Raw genomic sequence first — 24,638 nt, 5'->3', positions numbered from 1 at the left:
GCAGCTCTTGACTGAGGACGGCACATCAGATGGCGCAGAGGAGGGGCAGCGTGTCTGAAAGCTCATCCCTCGTATATAACACAGAGAAAGGAGCAGGTCAAAGAGATGGTTTTCAGTCTAAGAACAATTGTGGCAGTTTCTTTTGGGAACAGAATAATTTCTAAGACAACAACAGGCTTTCCTCCTGGATTTGGAGCAAATTAATGGACACTCAGAATCCCAAATCAGGAAATCAGCAAGTGGTACCAAGCCTTCCTCTTGCTCCTTATCCACACACAGATCTAGTTTATGGAAAGAGCCACTAAGCTGCTCCTGCTGAGTCTCTGGACCCAACTGACGGGGTTACAGGAGGCTGATTTCCTAGGAACAGGTGCTGGAGTGGCAGGGGAAGAAGCTCTCGCTGCACCCCTCAACTACCCAGTGAAGGCCTGCTGTCCTGACACATACCAGCAGCACCATCTGCTTCTGGCTTCCAGCCTCCACGAGGACGCAAAAAGAATTCGCCAACTTGTTAACCAACGGGAGCTCAACTGCAGCTCCTTACCCTGATCTGCCTTGGGACCAGCTGCGTAGGAAATGTCATTAAGGAACAAGGGGGTGCTGGCAGGGAAGCCAGTGATCCGGCCTGGCACTGCAATGATCTGCTGGATGCTGCAGCAGTGCCAAAAAGGGCACGCGAGGCTACAGCCTGCCTTATCTGTTCCCCAAGGGCCATGTTCACTTCCACTCCACAGGCTGATTATGCAGCCAGACACTGATCTCTGCTAGGGGCTCTGTCAGGGAGAAAATTGACAAAGTGTGCCCTGTGTAGGAAGCGGGGGAGGAAAACAAAACACAGCATTGGCAGTTATGGGCTCTAAAAATAAAGGCTTACCTGCCCCCCCCTCCAAATAGAGGCTCCTCTTCTTCCTTCCTTTCCCTGGGACTCTGCTGCTTCCTTCATGCTTAAGCTTCCCAGCTCTAGAACATGGAGGATTGCAACACCCCAGACAGACAAAATAAGGCATTAAGACCTGCACCAGCAATTGGAAGGAAGCTGGGGAAGAGACTGACCACCTTTGCCACCCTCACCATTTGCCTTTTGCTGCGGTCAGCCTCCTCTGGGGTAAGGATATGAGAGCACTGTATGTATTTAAGCCAGGCTCCATGGAATGCAAGAAGAACACTACCAGGAACTTGATTGCCAGTTAACTCTTGTTTAGCTTCGTACATAAACTTAAACTTAGATTGTTTTGTGCGTGTGCAATATTGAATTTGTGCTGTTTGTTAAATTGCTGCTTTTTGTCATTTTTTAATTTACCAACATGCTCTGTATATGGCATATTTGTCTTCTAATGTTTTGCATGTTTGCTGTAAGCCACTTTGGGCCCAGCTAATTGTGGAAAAGCAGCATATAGGTAAACTCAAATCAACAGATCAAAATGTTTTTGCTCCTGAAAGTGGCAGATGAGGGCTCTTGTGTGATAACAGTCCTCTTCCCTCAAAGCTCTCATTGCAGGATGAAGAATATCTTGCAGTTGGGGGCGGGGGGGGGGGGGAGACAAATATAGATGTAATATGCAAGGGCTAAATTAACCCTCTGTGCGAGTTAGAGCCAGCAGGCTTTCTGGCATTGGCTGCCCGCAAACAACAAATACGCACATACATAAACGTACAGGCTGTTGGAGCTGCACTCATCAGGCTGGTCAGAACTGATGACATTTCACACAGCCCCAGGGAGCAAGCAGCAGCATCTTGGTGTCAGCAAACTGGGGTTTCCTGGCAACCTTCCAAACTCTGTCACAGAGGGGGACTGGCTGCTTTAAAAAAATAATAGAGTAGATTTAAAAAAAAAATAGTGCCCAGAGCCAGTCAACCAGCTGCCCAATCTGGAGCTCTGTTCAATAGTCAAACCCCCCCTAAAAAGTCACAGCCTTATTCACTGTCCCCAAGGCTGCCAGTCTGTGCACCAACTGAGTCAGGGTTGGACCCAGCACCTCCTAAACGAGAAAAGTCACCTGAATAGGTTGCTCCCAATCCAGCTGGCCCCCTAAATCAGGATTAGCACACTGGATCCCAGTAACACATCCTTAAGAACATGCCCTGTGAAGTGGCTGCTCCTCCACACCTTTGATGCTCAAAGTATCTACTTGCAAATAATTTGTAATTCAATATCTGTTGAGATGATATTCCCAAAACTGCTGCAATTGTTTCAGGATATTTAGCCAATATTTTTAAAGCAATTTTAAAACTACTTAATTGTACTTAATAGTGGCTAGTGAGTCTTCTATATGTTTTATGTGTTTAAAATGTCTGGATTACCAATGTTTTATGGATGGGGTTTTTTTTCTCTTTTATGATTTCCTTGTCTCAGTTATGCCAATAAAGCCTGAATGAATCGAGTGCATGAAGGGTAGATCTCCAGCGTTCTGAGTGAGAAACTGATCCTAGCAGTGTAAACAGCAAGCTCAGCCCAGGAACAAGTGCAGCATGACAGTGAGGTTGTGTATATAAATGACAAAGGCAACTCCCATCAGCCACAGCCAGGTTGTCTTCTTCTTGGAAAAGGTGGGCTTCCCCCATATTCTCAGTGTGTATTTGGTATGAAAACAGGAGTCTAACTTGTATAAGTGGTTGAATGTAAGGGAGCCAAGGGGTGCCAGTTGATGCTATTATAAGGTTGCTCATGTCAGTGTTGATTGCTCTCGGTATACACCAGGGGCTTCGCCAACCGCATCGCAGTCCCATCCCGCTGCGGCCCAGCACTCCCCTGCTGCAAATCAAACCTTACTGTCCCCATCGCAGCCAGTCATCCAGCTGCAACAGAGATACACTCTGATTGAAAATGACAGGGAGAATTCAAAAGCTACCACATAGCAGCAGCAAGGGAGGGGAATGGGATACAGCAGTTGGCCAGCAACAGCTGCAAAAGCGCACACACACTCCATCCTGGATAGTGCATGAATTGTAAGGATGAGGAACCTGTGGCCCTCCAGATGAAGCTGGACCACAAGCAACAACATCTGGAAGGCCACCAGTTCCCCATCCTAGTGGGCAGACACAGAGGAAGCCCAAGCAGTCTACCTGCATCGTTTCCCATGTAAGGAGTGCCTTCAAACCAAGAAGCCACCCTTGACAATGTCACATCTGGCATACAGGAAACTGCCAACAAATCCTACCACATTTTCCCTCAGAAGTCAGGGTTTGGAATGCTATGCTGACCTCAACAAAACCGGACATTGTAATCTAGTATGACTACTTCCTGCCACCTCAGTCCCATACACCTGTTGTTTTCATCACCAGCCAGCTCCTTAGTCTTAGTTAACTTGTTTCATTACATTACTACATATGGAAGTATTTTTTTTAAAAAAACCAGATGCACTCTTCAGACATTTCCCACCCACACAGATGCATACCCTCAAAATGTGGCAGGGGAACCAGGCTCACTGATCTTGCTGCTGACGTTGGTGCATCTGCTACCTCCAATCCCTGAACTCCATTATCTTCAGCATAAAAGGCCCTGCGACACATCTACGCACAATCAGACTTCCTGAGTGTGTGGAAGATGCACCCCAGTGATGGGAAGCCGGTCGCCTTCCAGTTGTTGCTGGATCTCAGCTCCCATCATCCCATCAGCACTGGCCACACTGGCTGAAGCTGAGAGGCACTGAAGACCAATGGTGCCTGGAGGGTCACAGGTTTCCCTACACGCAGGCTCTGTACACATACAGTTGTAGACACAAATAGGCTCTTTTTATACATTCCACAACCCAACAGGCAACAGTGGCAGTGGGTATGACAAACTCAGCAGTGGGATCAGCAGCCATGGTCCTCTTCCATAGGGCCAGGCGATATCTGGTTTCCAAGATCGTGATATACTGTATCACCAGCTAAACATTGTGATATATCGATATATCACAATGTCTGAAATAAGGATGGAGCTGACCACATCCATTGCAGGCTAACTCTTCTACAAACAGTAACCCAAACTTTGGCTTTAGCAAAGGCATTTGAGGCCAAGGTAAGTTTACCACTTACAAATACAATTGAATTTAAGATAAGCTAGCTGTCAGTGAGGTGCAGTGTAGTGGCTTAGGGTGTCGGTATAGGTCTGGAGACACCAAGGTTTAAATCTTCCTTTAGCTGTGATGCTCACTGGGTGATGTTGGCTGAATATACCGCATACATTCAAAGCACATTATTGAGGGTGCTGGGAATTGTAGCTCTGGGGGTAAACCGGTTCCCAGGATTCTTTGGAGTAAGTCATGTGCTTTAAATGTTGGTACATAGGTAGCTAATCCTCTAACCTGCCTCACAAAGTTGTGAGGATGAAATGGGGGGCAGGGAAGCATATGCACTGCCTTGGATTCCTTCAAGGAAAATATAAATGTGATAAATTTGTTGCATATTATTTTCTGTGTCTAATTCTATGCCTACTTGGTTTACTTATGCTTTCTTAAGAAAACATATAATTTCATGTTTGCCTGTGGTGATGAGGCAAAGTCTGCGCTTTCCTTGGAGTGTTGTGGGGGGATTCTTCCAAGGGAAGATCCTGTAATCAGGGCTGGCAAGAGACCTTGGCCTGGAGAAAGAGCAGCAGGTGCTGCAGAGGCAATTGGCCATCCCACTAAGTGAGGCTCCAGCTGCAGTCTGAAGTGGTCCAGCACAGACACAGATTTACCACCGCAGTGATAACCAGGCCAGCGAGGTTCCAGCAGCCCAGATTATTCACCCTGTCCATAACTCCACTAGTCACTCAAATTCTGGCTCAGTGGCAATGCAATATATTATTATTATTATTATTATTATTATTATTATTATTATTATTGTAATCCACTCTTCATTTGTAGTACTCAGGGCAGTTCACAGCATAAAAGCAGAGATCAATTTAGATTACAATCCTATACCCATGTGCCTGAAGTAAGCCCCACTTACTCAATGGAATTTAGACCATGTCAACCTCTTTAACCTTATTTATAACTAAGGGCTGATACCCAGTTTGTGTATGAGGACTCATCAAGACTTCCTTTTGCACCATGCTTTCCAGGCATAAGTTCGCACTTTAAAGCTCCATGTCCCAGCATGTGGTTTTGTTTTTTGTTTTTGTCCCAGAGCTTTCCCCCTGGGAAAACTTATGTTTTACTGCTGAATCAGAGCAAACAGCAATTGGGTTTTCCATGAATTGCTGTTTGCTCCAATTCAGTGGTAAAATACAGGTTTTCCTGGGGAAAGTGCCAGGTGGGGGGGGGCTCAAACATAGAGCTTAAAAAGGCCGGTCCTGTGCTTAGAAATGTAGCACAAAAGGAAGTCTTGATAAGCTCTGAAAGGTACAAGAAGAGAACTTGCCATCAGCACTGGGATGTTGCCTAGATGAAACACTCTGGGAATGGATTTCAGGGCTGATGGGGCAAAGAAATAAAATCCTTAAAAGTAACTTTTACATACAAATATTAACTAACACCAAAACCTACACAATTGGCTGCACTTCAAGTCCTACTGATGACTTCTGAGAAAACACACTTAGGATCATATTGTAAACCTCATCAATGCTAAGGAAATTACTCCTGTCCCTTTTAACAGACTGCTCATGAATGAACCTCACCTGATGAGCAGAAAAAATATTGTCAACCCCCCTGGACTAGTTGTGGACCCTCTTGCAAATGACCCATGTTACAAATCCTGTAAGAAGTGTAAAAATAACTTACACAAGAGTAGTTTTTTCTATTAAATACATGTATATATTGTTAAGCTTTCAGTGAAAGCACCTTTCTGAATGTCTGAAGAAAGAAGAGGACTGTTGCCTGAAATGAAATATGAAAACTTACAATTTAATGAACATCCTTACTGCTATGTGTTGGAGAGAGTTAAGCTTAGGAGTGGTAAATCAATGTCTGGGCTGTACCACTTTGGACTGCTGAACTGGACTGATAAAATGCTGCTCCATATTTATTTGTCATTTTTGAAAAATCCCTCCACGTAGAAAACAGGCATGTCAAAGCGAAAGCTAGCTTAGAAGCCTTCTCCTTGACAGATTTATTTTATAAATAGAATTTCTGTGTGGGTGGAGGGTCATTCCATCATGCAAGTCCACACCAACTGTCTGAAGTGAGACAGTCCCAATAGGTTCACCACCTCAATGAGAACTAGGCCTTGTAATTTACCTCTCAGGACATAAGAACTTCTAATGCTAGCAGTTGCCCAACTGGAGAGTACCAAATCTTTCCCCTCAAGGGTCTTCCCATTGGGGCTGAACAAAGAGAGCCATTAGTAACGGATGGGATGATGGGAGTTGCCATCCAAATCATCCGAAGGGCACCCAATTTGCAAAGGCTGCCCTGTTGCAGAAAACAGTTTGGCTGCGGGCCCTGACTCAAATGAAGATCCTGTGCACAACTTAAAAGCCCCAAACCCTTATCATCACACAGTAATCCTCCTCTTTGCCTGCCACACAGCTTCAATCTCAGACTTTTCCTCTCACCGCTTCCCCCTCTTGGAATAATTTCAAGTGTTAAAAAAAGAGGCCCAAATTTGAGACAACCCACATTTCTTCTCCAGTCTTCCTAAACAGCTCCTTAGGGCTGGTTTTCTCTTTCAGATGATTTCCAATGCATGCTTCGCTTCCTTACTCAGGAGTAAACCAGTAGGACTTATTTCCAGGTAAACCTACAGACAAGTTTTTTTTTAAAAGCAGGCACTCTCTCCAAGTGGTTTGGGAAAGGGTGGGGCTGTTTGCAAAGAGATGTATTGTTTTATTAAGATGCAGAAAGCAGCTGCTTGCTGGAGAGACAGCTGGGGGAACAGCTGGGAGCAAGCTCCCAAGAGTGTGCAACACTGCCTTCATGCACAGAGCTGCAGCACAGGGTGAAATGACCTACACTGCAACCCGACACTAATGCCCTAGAGGAAGCTTTGATGTGCAGCTACTGGAGTCTGTGTTTGTGAGACAAGTGGCAGTAAGAACATTGGGGAAATGTATGTGAAGCACTATCCTGCCACAGTTCTGCAACAAGCAAAGGCAATGATAACTCCCCAAGAGCCAAGAGAAAAGTTCCTACACCCCAGCAAGATCCTACCAACTAAAAAGCACACTCATATCTGCAAGTATGAGCCAGAAGGCTCCAGAGACAAGCACTATGCTTAAGGTAATTCCGAGGTGTGAGGACAGCTCTTTCTGTGGGTCTGGTCTGTGCTTACTCATTCATGCAAAGCATCACTTGATGCTCCAGTCCCCCCTGGGTGAACATGCACGTGTGAAATAGCCCCTAGGTCTGCTGCTAGTTAGGACCCTTGTGCAGATAACAAAGAAAGGCCACAGAATTTACATGCTGAGGAGTATGGTCATGGGGACACTCAGCAACATTCACCTGTTTTCTTCCTCCTTGATCTAGGAAACTGAACTGGCACAGAACTTTTGGAAATTGATTATTGAGAGCCAGGGTGGTATAGTGGTTAGAACTAGGACCTGGGAAAGACAAGGGTTCAAATCCCCCCCCCCACCATGAAGTTCACTGGGTGACCGTGGGCAACCTAACCTACTGTATCTCAACCTAACCTACCTCACAGGGTTGTTGTGGGGATTAAATGAGGAGGGGGAGAACCATCTACACCACTTTGAGCTTCCTGGAGAAAAAAGTGGGATAGAAATGCAATCAATGATGGTGATGGCTGGGGAAGGGGGAAAGGGGGCATTCTGTAAGGTCTTCTTGGCCTGGCAAACACCGCTGAAGCCTCTACCTGGATCCCTCAGAACACAGTGCTGCTAGGCCTGGGAGGGTTGTTAATGTTACCTGTGGCATATTTCCATGGATGCAGACAGGGCTGACTCTCTCTCTCAGGAAGAACAGACAGAACATTATTCTGACAGAGTACACTAGAGCAGTAGCGTTCAAGCAGTGCTTACCTCTCCGGAAGCTGCACAAAAGTGCAGTTTTTTACACTGCTTCTGATATATGTGGCTCCCTGCATGAAGTAAGAGTACAATCTAGATTCCTCCCTAATGTTACAATTGGTTTCTGGGACATGATCTCACCTAAGGCCACATTAGATATTACGCTACATGTGTGACTGCTGCCAAAAGCAGCCACTACACATCCACTTTTTCTATGATATAGCACTTACTCATGTCTATGATATCCCTGTTTCTTCCTCGCTTCAGTGTCATAGTTTGCTATCGGCAAGAGCTGGGGATATACAGAACATAATGTTGTCAGGAGATGGGTAAGTTCCCCTGGATACAGTACAGAGGGGTTTCTGGTGCCTATCTGCCTTAATAGAGGCAGCCCCCCACGACACCGCAGGGATCAAAGGCGAAGGAAAACAAGAATGATAGAGGGTAAATCGTTTTTGGACATTCCTCCCAGGGAAGGGTGGAGCAGGCTTCACTCACAGTCTCAGTACCTGGCTCTCGTTCTGGCATGTAATGCAGGGGGCAGGGAGGCACTGAGTGCAAAAAGCACTTTGCCTGGTGAAGCCCTCCTACCCTGCATTAAGAAGCAGAGGTTCTCCTGTTAATTGCATTTCTAATTGGCTTTAAAGTCAGGCACACTCCAAGAGAAGATGTTGTCATCAGAACTGCAGAATTATCCAGCTGCATTGATCTGAGCTTTGGAACTGAGAAAAGATTTTATTCGGTGTGGGCGGTGGATGGCGGAGAGGGGAGCCTCTGGTTTCCTGTTTACTTTGAGCTTCTTTATTAATTATTTGGCAAACTTCTCCAGACGCAAAATTTTAAAGATGTAAAATGAGGTTGGTTTGCAGTATGGAATAAAACTTGTGATTAAAAGAACAGTTAGCTGTGTGTGGTTTAAAGAGATGGAAGGAAGGGAGAGCTCTAACGCTGGAATGGATTATATTGGGAAATTAGAGTGGATACCTTCTCTACCATCCCCTCTTAAAAACAACAGAGAAAATATATAACTCAAGTGAACTTTGGCCAAAATGCAGTTGTAAAGATGAAAGGAATTTGGGGCTGCAAACATGTGAGGCACAGAGACGTTGGTGGTTATTGATTAAAATGAAGTACTCCAAGATCCCCTGTGGCAGAAGTTGGATCCCTCTTTCTCAGGCTGTAGAAACTTCAAGACTGAGTAGTGAGAAAGGTGGACTGTTGGAGTATGTTGCTGTCCGAAAACACCGAGCAAGATGAGAGCACAATGGGAGGGAGCTAGTGAAATATTTTGAGAATTCTCCAGGATTATAGCCGCACCCCAGTTAAGATGAGAGACAACAGCAGTTGGAGGGCAGCAAAGGCCAAGGACTTCATAACTGGACATATTGAGGCTGACACACGCAGAGAAAAGGAAAATAATTAGAGCACCTCATTTGAAATCCTATGAAAAGTTAGATAATAACATGAATAGTAATCATTAAAAATGCAGCCGTTATCTTAATGATTAATATACCAACTGAAATGTAATTAGAAGTTAATGAAAAATATGAACTGCAGCAATATAAGAACTGGACAAAAGCATTGATCAAGGAGTGCGGGAAACTACTTTTATTAAATTGTATAAATTTTGAATTAATTGAATTATTTTGATTCAAATCTGTATAATTGGCAAAAGTGTGGTAATATTGGGCAAATATTGGAAATCTAATAAAAAGTTATTATTATTATTATTTTAAAAAGATGCAGTACAGAGGAGAGAGTGCATTAAATGAACGGCTGCCACTCTTGGCAACAGGAATACATTTCGTGCAATATGAAACTTGTCCCTTTTCTTAGCAACCTGCAGCTGGTCCTACACACCAGCCTGTTGTTGAGACTTAAATATGTCTGGCTGGCCACATGGTGGTCCTTGCAGAAACGGCAATCATAGAATCATAGAGTTGGAAGAGACCACAAGGGCCATCGAGTCCAACCCCCTGCCAAGCAGGAAACACCATCAGAGCACTCCTGACATATGGTTGTCAAGCCTCTGCTTAAAGACCTCCAAAGAAGGAGACTCCACCACACTCCTTGGCAGCAAATTCCACTGTCGAACAGCTCTTACTGTCAGGAAGTTCTTCCTAATGTTTAGGTGGAATCTTCTTTCTTGTAGTTTGGATCCATTGCTCCGTGTCCGCTTCTCTGGAGCAGCAGAAAACAACCTTTCTCCCTCCTCTATGTGACATCCTTTTATATATTTGAACATGGCTATCATATCACCCCTTAACCTCCTCTTCTCCAGGCTAAACATGCCCAGCTCCCTTAGCCGTTCCTCATAAGGCATCGTTTCCAGGCCTTTGACCATTTTGGTTGCCCTCCTCTGGACACGTTCCAGTTTGTCAGTGTCCTTGAACTGTGGTGCCCAGAACTGCACACAGTACTCCAGGTGAGGTCTGACCAGAGCAGAATACAGTGGCACTATTACGTCCCTTGATCTAGATGCTATACTCCTATTGATGCAATCATGTGACAACCAGTTCCTAACCTTGATTTGTAGGAATGCTGCGAGTCAGGGTGCCACCTTGATTACATTAGTTGCAATCCTAATATCAATGAATGATCTTGTCTGCATCACAACACTGTTTTCTCACCTAGAGGGACAGAAGAAAGGGAACAAGGGAGATGTGCAAGGAAGAGCATCAACCTGCTACCAACATCCACTTTGGGCTATAAGCCCGCTGCACCTGTGGTTGGGAGTGCAGAGCAGATCCCACAGACTGACGCAGATCAACATAGCTGCAGCACTAGCCAGAACTGTAGGCTCCTTGCCTGAGATCTGGCCAGAGTCTCCCAGAAAATCTGGCCTTAAATCATTCCTAACTCTCCCTGCCTCTCTCACAGCACTGACTCTGGGGCTAGTGGTTCTGCAGCTCACCAGAATTACGTAATGCAAACATACTCTTCAGCATTCCCCAGAAATATCTGATGAGCCATGCACACAATTGGGAGGGGCCATTGGGCAGGCTAGCTATTGCTCCCTTCTCGCTTTTACTCACATGCCTAGACATTTCTGTCTCACGGTATGAGACAAACGGCTTTTGTAGCTCTGCTTATGCACCTATGCTAAGAAACAAGCAGGGCAGACTTTATATCGAGAACAGTTAGTTCCCTGGCTTCCCAAGCACAGACTTACAATTGCCTCCAGAGTGGACCGCAACCGTTTTTCCAATTGATGGCTGGCAGTGGAGTGAGAAAAATCAATCCCAGAGAAGCTTTCAACAACCACATGTTTTCATCCCATGCAGCAAACCGCGATGGACTGATGGGAAAATACATTCCCTTCCAATCTCCCTCAGGTGGAAGAGGTGAAAAAATTGGCTGGGCTACCACCATCTTCTGGGGCTGACAAATGGGCGGCATTGGAAGACCACTGCTCTCTTCCAAGTGCCGGGAAAGAAGTATATTCCTATCGTGCTTTGTTGAGTGATCAAAGCATTTGCACACCATCTCTCACTACTCTGTACAACAACCTTGTTAAGGTGGGCCAGTGTTAGTATCACCCCCGTATTACAGAGGGAGGGCTGAGGTGTGACAGTTTGCTTAAGACCACTCAGCGATGAGAACTGAATTAAAGGATACACAGATCACACATCCTACTCAGCCACTATGCTGCACCAGCTCTGGCTCCTAGCGACCTTAGAGGCAGGGGCGTGAAGGGAGCGGTGCTCAGTTTCCAGCTCAAATGCAAAAAACAGAGTAAAGGCTGTAGGCCAGAGCAGGTGCCTCTAGCCACTTCTGGTTTTTTTACCAGCAAGGAGAAGAGGCTCAGAGAAGCCACCCACCTCTCCAGGCTCTCAAAAAGCGCCTCCCTGGTGTCGGTAGCAAGTGGGCGGGAATGGCAAGACACATTTGTGCTGGTTTTAAGTCATTTGCAGCATCAAACCACTTTGCTAATTTCTATCCAGGAGAAGGAGGCGGGGATGAGGAGGGAGAGAGAAAGAACACACGGCTGGATTCGTCAATTCCCACCCCACACAGCCTCTCCTGCTGCCATTTCCAAAGCAGATCCCAAAGCTTTCAGGGCTAACTGCATCCTAATCTCTTCAGCCAAAACTCGTGGGCAACTAGAACATCTCCTGTCCTGGAGATCAGCTTCCCAGGTACAGTGATTTAGTTCAAACACCCCCATATCCCCCCAAACAGAAGGCATCAGCATCAGAGCAGGGGGTGCTGCTGGAGGAGATCAGATGCACTAGTAACAATGTGGGGAGGGGGAGAGGGGAGGGGGAGCCTTAGCAAAGAGGACATGGGCCGGAGGGCTGAAATAAACAGGTGTGCCTCTTCAAACAGTCTGCTTCAGAAGAACTCCTGCACCCATGTTCAAAGGGTGGGGAAATGCCGGCTTCACATCTCGCCTGTTTTGCTCCTTAGGAAAGTCAGTTCTCTCAATCTCCCCTCCCCCCAAGTCTTCAGTACATGAAAAATACTTCTGACCTACCTTACATGGCAATTGTAAGGACTGTTGACCAGAAAGAGTCTTATAACACCATACAGAGTATCAAATATATTACGACATGCATTTTCGTAAGCTAACGTAGGAAACTGTCATTGGTCTGTCCAGCTCAGACCCCGACTAGCTGCAGCCCCCTGGGGGTTTCCACCAAGGGGTCTTTCCCAGCCTGACCTGGACCTGCCAAAGGTTGTGCCTGGGGTCCTCTGACTGCACACAAAGAATGTGCTTTACCACTGAGGAGCAGATGGAAACTTTTAAGCCCCAGGTGCCAAGTGTGCAATTATTTCAACATGGTTCTTACCAAGTGCATCTGGAACAGGGATGGGCAATCTGTGGCTTGCCATAGATTTTTTTGACTCCCCCATCATTCCTGACCATGCTGGCTGGGGAGGGGAGTTGAACTCCAGCAACACAGAGAGAACCACCAGCTCCCTATTCTTGGAGCAAGAAGGTGATGTGAGCCAAGGGGGCAGGGGGACACGAATCCTGTTCTCTTCCAGGGTTGATGTACCAGGAACCCAGCAGTCCTGGTTCCTATATTTGTCACTCCAAGTCATTTAATCCTACTCTTTCTCCCCTAGGCACTTAGAAGGCATGGTTCCTACACACTCCACAAATCAGCAGGTACCTCATCCCCCCAATATTCTTTTCTTAGTCCCTGAACTCAATACTCAGTACATAACACTGGGCAACCCATGCAAAATCATTTCACACCCACACATGCACATCCCTCAAGCATCAGTTCAGACCCTCACCGCTCATCATAGCAATGGTTCACTCGGTAGCAACACTACTTTTTTGGATGTAACCCTTAAGCCACATTTCAGCAAGATCTGGGGGCTGGGAGGATCCAGTCCCTGTCCTAAGCAGTAGCTCTTTCCTGTCAACCACCCCACTAGTGAAAACTATGCCAATGGGCTGGTTCTTAGGATTACTCAGAGGGAAGGGGGCTTTTATACATGTGTGTGTATCAGGGATGGGGAAACCTGTGCCCCCCAGATGTTGCTAGACTCCAACTTCCACCAATTCTGAACTCTGGCATGGGGACTGGGCATCTCAAGGGTTGCAAGTTCCCCATCCCTAGTGTATGTACACCACATACACATTCCTATTAAGCAGAAGCAAAAGGCCCTGCCTAACATCACGCCAAACCAAATAGCTAGAAGGAAACACTAAAGGGACCCTCTGTTAGAGACTGGCTATTGGGACTAACAGAAAAATCCTGTCACTTTCAGAGGCAGCTCTTTTCCCTTACACAGGACAGAGAAAATTCACCTTAAGATTCAGAAGGTTGCTGGGGGGGCAGTTACGCAAATAAATATAAGTAGGACTTTAGCCCTGGATTTGTGTTTGCAATGCTGGGAGTCCTGAAATATGTGGAGGGAATCATCTAGGAGCACTAATGCAAAAGAACCAGTTTTTCAAGGAGATTAAGTTAGGATCCACTGCACAGTTAAATCCCCAAAAAGTGAGGTGGGGAGAGCCATTTGGTATATTACAGAGTGAGAAAGATGCAGGACTGGCAGGAGAGCACATTCAGCAGTCCATTGCAGTTATAAGACCGCCCCCCGCCCCCCCCTGCAGAGCAACTGAAAAGCAATTCTCCTAAAGGATGGTGGACCCAGGGTGGCAGGTGAGAGTAACACAGCATATCTACTGGCAGTAGCACAGAGCAGTATTGCTCTGTACAGAGAGGTGAGTTCTGGAATAAGGAAAAGCTGGCAAGGAGCAAAGAAATTGAGGCTGGTGTAAAACAGGAAGGGAAGAAGCCCAGCTCAAGGATAGGGTCAGCAGGTTCTAGTCATGGGCGTAGCTAGGATTTTTCTTACAGGGCAGGCTTTTGTTTGGGGGAGCAGAACCCCCAGCTGCCCTCGGCTACACCCATGGTTCTGGCTGGAAGGTACTGATGGGTGTTCCAGACAGGCTAAGCAGGGGTCTGCAGGGGAGAGCGATCCCAGACAGAGTCCAGTGCACACAACAGGGAATGAGGGTTCAAGAAGGAGGATGAATGAGACCTGACTTTAAGGATGGACCCTGCCAGGCTAGCAAGGGATGGGTGCAGATTGGGATGCATGTGGCGGTGTTGGGAAATAACTGTGACTGCAACAAGACTCAAGAGGCCTAGATCAGAGGCAGCAGAGAAATGCAGAGCGGTTTCAGGAGGGCAGTCCCAGGACATAGCTATGCTCCCCAAACCACCACACCTCACAATCCTAAAAAGCAAAAATGCACCCCAGGACCCCCTGCAATGCAAGAAAGGGAGCCGGCCTCCCTGACTCTGCTTGCCCGGCATCCACCAATTCCTACGGCCTCCCCAAGCGCTTGTGCAATGAGAGCGGCCCTGGGGCCGGCGGGGCTGCCGGGGGCCGGAGCAGCTCCTTACTTTCTCTGCAGCGTGGTGGCTGGGCTGGTGCTGGCGCTGGTGCTGTGGCCCCCTCCGGCTCCCGGGCTGGAGCTCCGCGACGCCCCCCGGCTCAGCTGCCCCCGCTCCCGCTCCCGGGGGGGCCGGGGGTACTCGTGCTCCTTCTCGCGCGCCGGGGGGTGGCACTGCGGGGGCCGCTCTCGATGCAGCTGGCAGGCTTCCCGGTAGTGGCTCTCCCGGTTGGGGTACTGCCCGCCGTCCCGGTTCCCATAGTGCTGCAGCTCGCGCTCCTTGTCCCGGTTCGGATAGGGGTTCTGCCCTTCCCGCTCCGCCGCCCGGCTTTGGTACTGGCTCTCGCGCTCGGCGCCGCGGTTGGGGTACTGGGGCGCATCCCGCTCCCGGCTCGGATACTGCCCGTCCCGCTCGGCGCGGTTCTGGTAGTGGCTCTCCCGCTCCTTGTGGTGGTACTGCGCGTCGCGGTCGCGGTGCCGCTCCCGGTCCCTCTCGCCGTCGCGCAGGTCCCGGTTCTCCTGGCTCAGCTGCTCCAGCTGCCCCTCCAGCTCCTCGATCCGGCGCCGCTGCGTCTCCAGCAGCTTCTGCTGGTTCTCGATGATGTTGTTGAGCTCCAGCAGGTACTCCACGGCCCGGTTGGGGCTCTCGGCGCCGGGCGCCCCCGGGCCGCCCCCCGCTCCCCCGTCCATGGAGAGCGAGAGGAAGAGGGGCGCGCGGGCGCTTGGCGCGGCGCCCGGCGCCCGGCGCCTCCGGCTCCCGATCGCGGCAGAGGGCACCACCCCGCACCAGCTACGGACCCGCCCCGCGGCCCGCCGAGGGCTGCCGGGCTACCGACACCATCCTCCTGCGGGAGCCCCGCCGAAAGAGCGCGACCACCAGCCGCCGCCGCCGCCGCCGCTGCAGAGGCACTGCGCACTGCGAGCCAGCCAGCCAGCCAGCGAGCGAGCGAGAGAGCGAGCGCGCCGCCCGGCGAGCCCAGGGCGAGCTCCAGCCCCGCGGGAGGGGCGAAGCCGGAGGGCGGCCGCCGCGCCTCCCGGCCTGGCCGACCCCAGCCCGCCCCGCCGCCGCCGCCGCCGCCGCTGCAGGAGGCCCGCCGCCCGGGAAGGGCTCCCGCTGCCCCTCCGCGCGCGCCCGGGAGGGAGGGGAGCTTGCGCGGAGTTGGGCCGGGGCGCTCCCGGGCAAGCAAGTTTCCCCAGGCCCCTTCCGCCCCGCCGGGAGCCAAGCAGGCAGCTCAGGGATGCGGCTCTTTGCCGCTGTGCTCGTGGCAGGTGAGGCTTCGCATTCTGAGATGATCGCGCAATTTCAGACCTGCCCCTAGAAATGGGCGCCCCAAGTGCTGAAACGCGGCCCTGATGCAAGAGGAGCCCCTGGCTTCCAGCAGGACGCAAGTTGCAAAGGCACAGCGAGAGACCCCCTTTATTAGGGAAGAAGCGCCCCCGAAAGCAACGGCGCTTACTCACGAATAGACATATATAGGTTTGCATTGCCCGTCGCAATGCCCTTCAGCTGGAACAGGGCCATAATCCGTGAAGGCCTTTTCAGCAGCAGTTTATGTGTGCACTAGGTAAAAAGGGAGAGGCCCCTGGACGGTGAAGTCCAGTCAAAGGCGACTGTGGCGCTTGGCCACCATTGGGGTACAGTACTGCACACAGTTACGTATGGAGGAGAGGAGGCAGTCTGTAAAAATGGGGCGGACGTGGATGTGAGCCACATTAGTCCCTTTCACACAAGGCAGGGCAGTGGCCTTGTTCTGAGTATGTTTAGTGTGTTGTGCCCCTTCCATTTCCACAGCAACACCCATATGATAGATGCAGAACTAAAGGCCAATAAATAATTTTCAGACAATGCTGAGATGTATAACACCTTTATTGCAGACGTAAAGGAGTAGGCAGATAAATTCATAACTTAGCATTTATACAGCAACTTTTAGGTGTCCAAAGTTCTTCACATACATTTGTCACAGACATCCTCTCCAACATACTTGTAACATAGGCCAGTAACAAAGATGGAAACTCAAGTCTGAGAGAATCATTGTTTACCTCACAGGACCTAGTTAGGTTGCAGCTGAAGTGAGATTTGAGCTTCCCGGCACCAACTCATAGGCTTAACTGTCCTGTGTGCATGCACACAAATATAGGTAACACCAGCCCAAGTAGTCTTTAAAACAGAGAGAGAGAAGAAAAGCTGCTTCCTGGGGGTATCAGCAAGAGCTGAGCAGCAAAGAGCAGGAACGCATTGTTTCAACTCTTCTCCCCAGCCTAAATCCTCCTCTGCCCCCGCACAGCTTTCTTCTCCAGGGGCTTTTCAAGGGTGTGTTTGCCATTACACTCGGTGGGGTGGGTGGGAAGAACATGAGGCTTCCTGCACCACTGATCAGATGTATGATATGGTAGGAAAGGCAATGCTGTTTTATGTCTTTGGGCCAATGCAAAATAGGCAGGAGAATTGTCAGTTAGGGGTTTTGCCTCCCTCAGATAGCAGGCTTCCCTTGGTCACAGCTTAGTGGTAGTGCATGCAGAATGCCCCAGGTTCGACCTGGGACATCTTCAGGTATGGCTGGGAAAGACTTCCATCTGAACCTCTGGAGAGCTACTACCACTCAGTGTAGAGTTCTCAGGCTGGTCCACAGACCATTGGTGGTCCATGAGTTTCATTCAGGTGGTCTGTGGTGTGCCTGTAAAAATACATGTAAAAACCATGCAGCATCTAGCACAGTGCAATACATTTGCTGCAGCAGGAAGAAAAACAACAAAGAGGTTTGTCAGAATCCTCATAAATTTTCAAGTGGTTTGTGGGGGAAAGAGTTTAGGAATTGTTGGCATAAACAACATTGTGTTAGAAGGGCCAGTGGTCTGCTGTGATATAAGACAGCTCCCTATTAACTTCTAATATAATAATATTGCGCGCGCACACACACACACAGATTACATTTATATAGCTTTTATAGCATAAGAAAAATATAGGCTCCTGTCCCATGAAGCCTTCAAAACTAAAATTCAATTCAAGGAAGGAAGGTTAAAGAGGGGAACAATATAAATAGGATCAGCAACCCGCCCCCATACCATATTAACATTTAAATGAATGGAGGTTTGCATATACCAAGTTCTACTTTGGAAATAATTCAATAGCAGGATAACGGAATAAACCAGCTAACACATGAATTCTGCAAGGATGCCAACCAACACATAAAATATGGTTTTTGAAATGCATGTGGGATTGGGGGGGGGGGGCTGGCAGTCTTTGTCTCATCCACAGGGGAGCCCCCACCCCACCCCCACTGGTGAGCTGATCTGATGAAGTGCGCAAACACAGTGGAACCAGGTTAGGTATTGCAATCTTTATTAGAACTAACATAGTTTTGCTAGAATCAAAGACTTCTGGTTCCTTTGCTATCAAATAAGGTAGGCAAGAAGAGAAACCATTTGAAGCTGCCTGTTTGATCCCCCAGATTTGTCAATGCAGCCAGACAGATATTCCCCTCCATCCCCAAGGGAGACAGCAGGATCAAAGCCCACTCAGCGTTACCTGCTTTTGTGCAGCAGCACCAAGAAGCATCAGGAAAAACGTAATCTCCCAGACAAATGCAGACCTGAATGACAAGCTGAACCAGCTTCTTTTAGTGCATCACTAAGGAAGAGCATGCTAAGAGAGCCAGTGAGAGTCTTCTGCCTTTGTAGTTCACACTACTGGAAGAACTGGAAAATTTATCCTTCATACAGTTTGGCCTGCATCCCCAAAGGGATGTGCACATAGGACAGGAGCTTCACCAACAGAGATAACTGAAGCAAGACTAGCATTCTGCAGGCCCGTTGGCAAAGAGAAGGTGGCTTTGCCCTGCTGAGGCGTCCCTGGGCATGCTTAATGAATGAGCTTAAAAATAACAATTTAAAAGATCTATAGTTTATTTTTGCACAGCATTTGACATCACTGGATACTCTGCAGAATACAGTATGGTTTTGGAGAGTCACTGAAAATGAACACACAGGTCTAAATTGCAAGCAATTTGGGCTATGGCACGAGAGGCTGCAGGGGGGGGCCAGACGTTTTGTTGCTTGAGATGGGAAATCCAAATGGCAACTCTATTTCGCTAATTCACACAGATCACCATCACCCAGGGGTGGAGTGGGGGTGCAAGTGCCCAGCTCCAATTCACGGAAATGCAGTAGAAGCTCACCAATAACCCTGCAAGCTCAGGGCCACTTATCTTAGGGCCCCTTCTCAGAGGCAGGCTTGCACAAACCATTGGCAGCACACGAACTGAACTGGCCTCACAGCCGGCAACTCAGAGCAAGCAAAGTGCAGCAAGTCACACCAATGCACCTCAGGGTTTTGTTTTTTTAAAATAACCCTGCAAATCAGTTTTCCTGTTACAAATAATCCTCTAAGAATCATGAAAGTGTAGAGTTGGAAGGGACCCTGAGGGTCATCTAGTCCAGCCCCCGGCAATACCGGAATCTTAACTGAAGCATCCATGACAGATGACCATCCAACCTCTGCTTTAAAACCTCCAAGTTCTTCCTGCTGTTTAGTCAGAATCTCCTTTCTTGTAACTCAAATCCACTGGTTTGAGTCCCACCCTTCAGAGCAGGAGAAAACATCTTCTGTGTGATAGCCCTTTTGATATTTGAAAGTGGCTATCATATCTTTTCCAGGATAAACATACCCAACTCCTTCAACCATTCCACATAAGGCTTGGTTTCCAGACCCTTGATATCTTGCAACATAATAATAATAATAATAATAATAATAATAATAATAATAATAATATAAAAACTCTGCCTCACAGTATTTTGAAGATCCATGGGCCCAATAATCACTATGGCTTGGTTTTCACCATGTACTTCGGCGTGGAGTGCAGCAATTCAGATTACAGGGGGTCATATATTGAATACTATATATAAATTATTATTTATGGTAGGGATGCGGGTGGTGCTGTGGTCTAAACCACTGAGCCCCTTGGGCTTGCTGATCAGAAGGTTGGCGGTTCGAATCCCTGCGACGGGGTGAGCTCTCATTGCTCTGTCCCAGCTCCTGCCAACCCAGCAGTACAAAAGCACACCAGTGCAAGTAGATAAATGGGTACCACTACGGTGAGAAGGTAAACGGTGTTTCCGTGTGCTCTGGCACTTGTCACAGTGTCCTGTTGCACCAGAAGTGGTTTAGTCCTGCTGGCTACATGACCCAGAAAGCTGTCTGCGGACAAACACCAGCTCCCTCGGACTGAAAGTGAGATGAGTGCCACAACCCCATAGTCATCTATGGAGTTGACAACTTCCCCCATAGCTTTCTCTCAGTGGTAGCTCAGGCACAGCCTCTGCATAAGTTTATATATTTCCAGTGTTTCTTTAGCAAGGCTGCATTTCTTTCTAGCAAGAGGGGAGAAGATAAAAAATTAGATGTTCCAGAATATGTGGGGTTCTAAAGTGCAACATGTAAATGACACTGACAGCCTGCATATTATACATTCAAAGCGTATAACCCTCCCCCCCCCAAGAAACAAAGAAAAATCTGGTGAACAATAGTTTCTTAAGGGTGCTGGGAATTGTAGCTCTGTGATGGGTATACAACAGTTCCCAGGATTCAGGGTGTTTGTGTGCTTTAAATGGGTACACAGCAACATGTGGAGTAATCTATCAGAAAGTTCTCACAACAAAATTGTGTTTAGCTACCTGTTGGACTTTGCCCCAGGAGTCAGATGTAGCTGCATTCCACAGCCTTTTTAATGAAGCCCAAGATCTGCCTCTCCCCACCCTTTTCTTAAACAATGTGCACACACATACACACATACCAGTCATGGTTAAACAGTAAAAAAATGGCAAGAGAGGAAAACAGAGCTGAGAGGGAGCCAAATTCTCAGGCTAGGGAGGTGAGTGGGGTTTTGCAATGACTCAGGGCCTAGCTAACCCATAATCAGTACCAGGAGGTACACTCAGAGTGTGTGTGTGTGTGTGTGTGTGCGCGCGCACACACACACACACACACACACACACACTGCACCAAGATTGGAGCCCCTTGCTATAAATCGATGAGTAATGGAGACAGAGTCTGGTGGAGGATTCTGGTGGGCTTTGATGCCAAATGCCCTTAAAGAGAAGGAGATTTTTAAAAATAATAATGTATGTGTTGCTTAATGTTAAAAAAAGGCAGACAAGCCATTTACAAAGTGTAAAAACACATGACACAGACATTAAAAGATGGTGTCTACGATGAGCCAAGGCAGCATCTTAGGTGACATGAAGTCTAGCTGGGTGACCAAAAGACTGCCTTGAGGGGCCTAATCCACCAAAAACTCTTGCTTGCACCAAATCTTGTGACACCTTAAATATGAACAAGTATTATTATGGCATAGCTTTATTGAACTGGAGTCCAATAAACTTTTGCTATAATAAATTTGTTCATCTTTAAGGTGACACAAGACTCTGAAGTTATTTTTGTTGCAACAGACTCACACAGTTATTCCCCCCCCCCCCCCCCGTACTAGAAGCTCTCCTGAAAAGGCCCCAAGACTGAAATTAATTGAGCTGCAGGAAGAGTTCTCATTGACTTCAACTGAGATTTTGCAGGAGAATTCGCTGGTGACTTGGACTCGTGCTAACTTACTGAAGAGGAGGTTGCTCTTTGGCTCATCTACCTTAGTTACCAAAATACCTTGACCATGACTTCCTGAACACTGTACCAGAACTACTTTGTGCCTTGCCTCTGATTGTGTCAAAAGGTCAAATTCCCTCACACACCCCATCCCCCTTCTTTGGGGAATGAGCCCACTTAGTAGCAGAGCAGTTTTGTTGTTATGGAAACAAGACACGTGGAGATTTTAAAAAATATCAGCTGTGCGAAAATAGAAGGGTGGGAAGCCACCAAGACAATCAAGTCCCACCCAAAATAAGAGAGAGAAAGAGAGAGAGTAGACTGAGGCAGAGAGGACTTCTATTTGAGCCCACTGGATTTTAAAAGTCACCTTTCTTCTTCTTGAATGCTACTACCAGCCACCGCCTTTCTGTTGTTGATTCCCAGCACCAAGCAGGCACAGAGCAAGGGCAGCAGCTGCCTTTATTGGGGGGGGGGGTGCAGGTTGAGCTCTTCCATGAAATAAGCGGCATCAAGTCGTCTCATTCCAAACCTTAGAGAATACAAGCTTCCTGTAAAAAACTGCAGCAAGAAGTTTCCAGGGCAACCTGGACTACGAGCAGCTCCTAGCCATGCCCTCTAAGTGCTGCGAGGGGACAGAGTTCGTGCCCAGCTAAGTGTCAACATGCAGACTTCTCCCTCTTCTCACCACCCAGCTCTTATTTTAAATAATCCCACCTCATTTCCTTAATAGGAGCAAGTAGTTCTTGACTCCCAGGCTCTCCTTGTGGTTCAGTAAAAAATATTTATGAGTTGGCTACAGGGGCAAAAGTGCTGTTGTCTCAGTTCAAAAACCCTGAAGCCATAAAGCAAAGGGATGTGGATTAAATTAAGAAGGCAAGAAAATGGGGAGGAGGGATTCTATATAACATTATAAATATCCTGCAGCTGACTGGGGTTCAGGTCTCATTGAGGAGGTCAGTCGACATGTGGGCTGTTGCAGCCTGGCCTCCTCTCCACTCTGCTAGTTACTGAGGTTTTTTAAGGAACAATGACTTTTTTTAAATGCAGCATTAAATCACCTGCAGTCCATGCTATACAGTCTGCAGGCAGGTTTCCCACCTGGGTAAGAACCAGACCAGATGCACTGGGCTTCTGGCACCTCCTGCTTCTGCTGTACAAATACTGTAAGCCACACACCAGAATTCCCCCATGACAAGGATTCAGAGGGTGGGTGGATAGAAGAAGGTCTCTGTATACTAAGCAGAGAAACCCTTAGCTCCTCACTCCCACCTCTCCCATCGGCCAAGGGTGCCAACTTGAATAAAATATTGTGGGGGACCAGGTAAGCCCTGCCCTGCTTAATCCATCACACGACTCAGTGCATGCACACCATTTGAATGGGAATGCCCATCACCTTGGGGGGAGGGGTGGCCCTCTCAAATATTTTATTATGGGTTAGGGTTAGGGTTGAAGCGCCCACGGCTCCTAGGAGCTGGCTCCTATGCCACCTGCCCAGCCCCAGGGTTCGTTACCACTCCCACTGCAGAGCCACAAAGCCAGAGGTCTGAGCATAGATAAGACAGCAGAAGATGTTCTGCCTCTGTATCGCTGTCGACACAGCCAGGAGTGGGGAAACGACAGTCCGTGGCTTCATTTCATGCTGCTGAAGGGGGTGGGGGTGGAGGTGCTTTGCCCATCTGGGGCTCTGACTGCAGCCCTTGGTGGGAAACGGCAACCCTTGACAGAACAAAATGTCCTCCAAGCCTGTGAGAAGCAAATGACTCCTGGTTTTCTGTGGGATGTAGGAGAATCTGCAGGGCATAGAGCAAGCCTGCTTTGCCCTCACCTGCCATCTTCCTGACAGAAAACCCCAACATTTAGTCACGGGATTGACATCAGTGGTTTCTATGGCATCAAAGTGTGCTCCACTGGTGCTAAGAGTCAGCAGGCTGCAAAGTGCCCATAGTGTCACCGATCCTCAGGACCCGTTTCTGTTATCACAGTCAACACCAGCAAACTCTTCTTGAGGCAATCCATTACTCCTGCGAAGGAGCCTTACTTCCTAGCTGCCCTGTGTCGTATGTAGAGATCTCACCTCCCATTGCCTCCCATGTGTTATCTTCCAAGACTCACCAAATTGCTTTGAAGACCATCCTTTGACCTGTTCCCAGGAACATTTGACAGGGTCATAACTACACCCACAAAGTAAGGCCTTGTGAGCAATTATCTATTCAGTTAGAATGTGTTGGCTTCAGTCCCTTCGGTCTCCAAGGCTTAGTTGCCACTGGAAAACAGAACCTAGTCTTGGCTTGGAGACTATCCTAGCAGTATAAAGGCAATCTAATGTCATATAGGACCCATATTTTCAGTGGAAATTGGGCACCAAGTCCGCCTAAATTCTTCAACCAGCCTAGGGCTAAGCCAAGATAATGGATTGTGTGATTTCTCCTTTCTGTACTCAGTTTTTCACACTCATGTACAGTCTTCCCCAACCTTCAGACGTTTTGGGCTACAACCCCCCCCCCCCCCCAGTCCCAGCCAGCATAGGCAATGGTCAGGGATGATAGGGAGATAAGCCATTAACATTTTCTGAACCATTCCTGGCCCCATTTTCCATTTATTGTTGTTGCCTTTATTGTCTTTTGATCCCATTGGCTATAACAATCTACGATTCTGTTGATGTCACAATACTATAAGCCGACATGATGTCATGAACTTCCATAACAAAACCACAGACAGCTGGATTGAGCAGGAGCAGCAGCAGTGTGGTCAAATGAGGCAAACAATTGTGCAAAGCAGCCACCACAGGAACGTATCACCGTTGAAAGAATGTTGTTTGGTCACATCAGATATTCAAACTTCAGGACAAATATTGAAACAGCAGAATATTAATTACATTGTGTGTGTTTTTTCTGGGGGTACTGAAGGATATGCAATGCTGGCCGCCTTTTTTCTAGAAGAAAAGCACTGATTAGATCTTGGCTTTCGTTTAGGGAAAGGGAAGGAGCAAGGGAAATGACTGAAGCCCCGTTCCTTGCCCACCAGGATCCAACTCAGCTGCCCTTCTGGCTTCTGAGATGTCACCAAGCATTGTCTACGAGTTTCCATGCTCAGCCCCTCTTTCCAACTCTACAATTCTATGAAGAACTATCCAGAATCATGTAAAAATAGATACACGCAGCTCAAACTATATATACTGTAGAATTCAGCTTTCATTGGTAGAGAATTTGCTTGATTGGGCACAGAATTTTAAGATTTGGTTTTTTAAAGAAATGGCATATACATGGTTTTTATTATAATCCCTTGAATTAACAGGTCCATCAAGGCCAGCAACG

The 24,638-nt window shown here is 47.8% G+C and overlaps 1 protein-coding gene across 4 annotated transcripts in view; it reads right to left on the bottom strand.

Moving 5' to 3' along the window:
• The window catches only part of IQSEC2 (IQ motif and Sec7 domain ArfGEF 2), a 151,969-nt gene extending 136,477 nt beyond the window's left edge, over positions 1–15,492 (bottom strand). For 2 of the 4 annotated variants that reach the window (XM_083420950.1, XM_083420949.1), the window contains exon 1: positions 14,743–15,452. In XM_083420950.1, coding sequence (XP_083277076.1) covers positions 14,743–15,422 — 680 coding nt within the window. In that variant the 5' untranslated portion in view covers positions 15,423–15,452. Of the gene's footprint in view, positions 1–14,742 lie in introns of all 4 variants that reach the window. The other 2 variants (XM_083420956.1, XM_083420946.1) reach the window with 2 other exon arrangements.
• Between the last annotated feature and the right edge of the window lie 9,146 nt (positions 15,493–24,638).

This window comes from Podarcis tiliguerta, assembly GCF_965153285.1.
Source record: "Podarcis tiliguerta genome assembly, chromosome: 17".
Classification (NCBI taxonomy): domain Eukaryota; kingdom Metazoa; phylum Chordata; class Lepidosauria; order Squamata; family Lacertidae; genus Podarcis; species Podarcis tiliguerta.
This window is presented reverse-complemented; position numbering and strand designations above follow the sequence as displayed.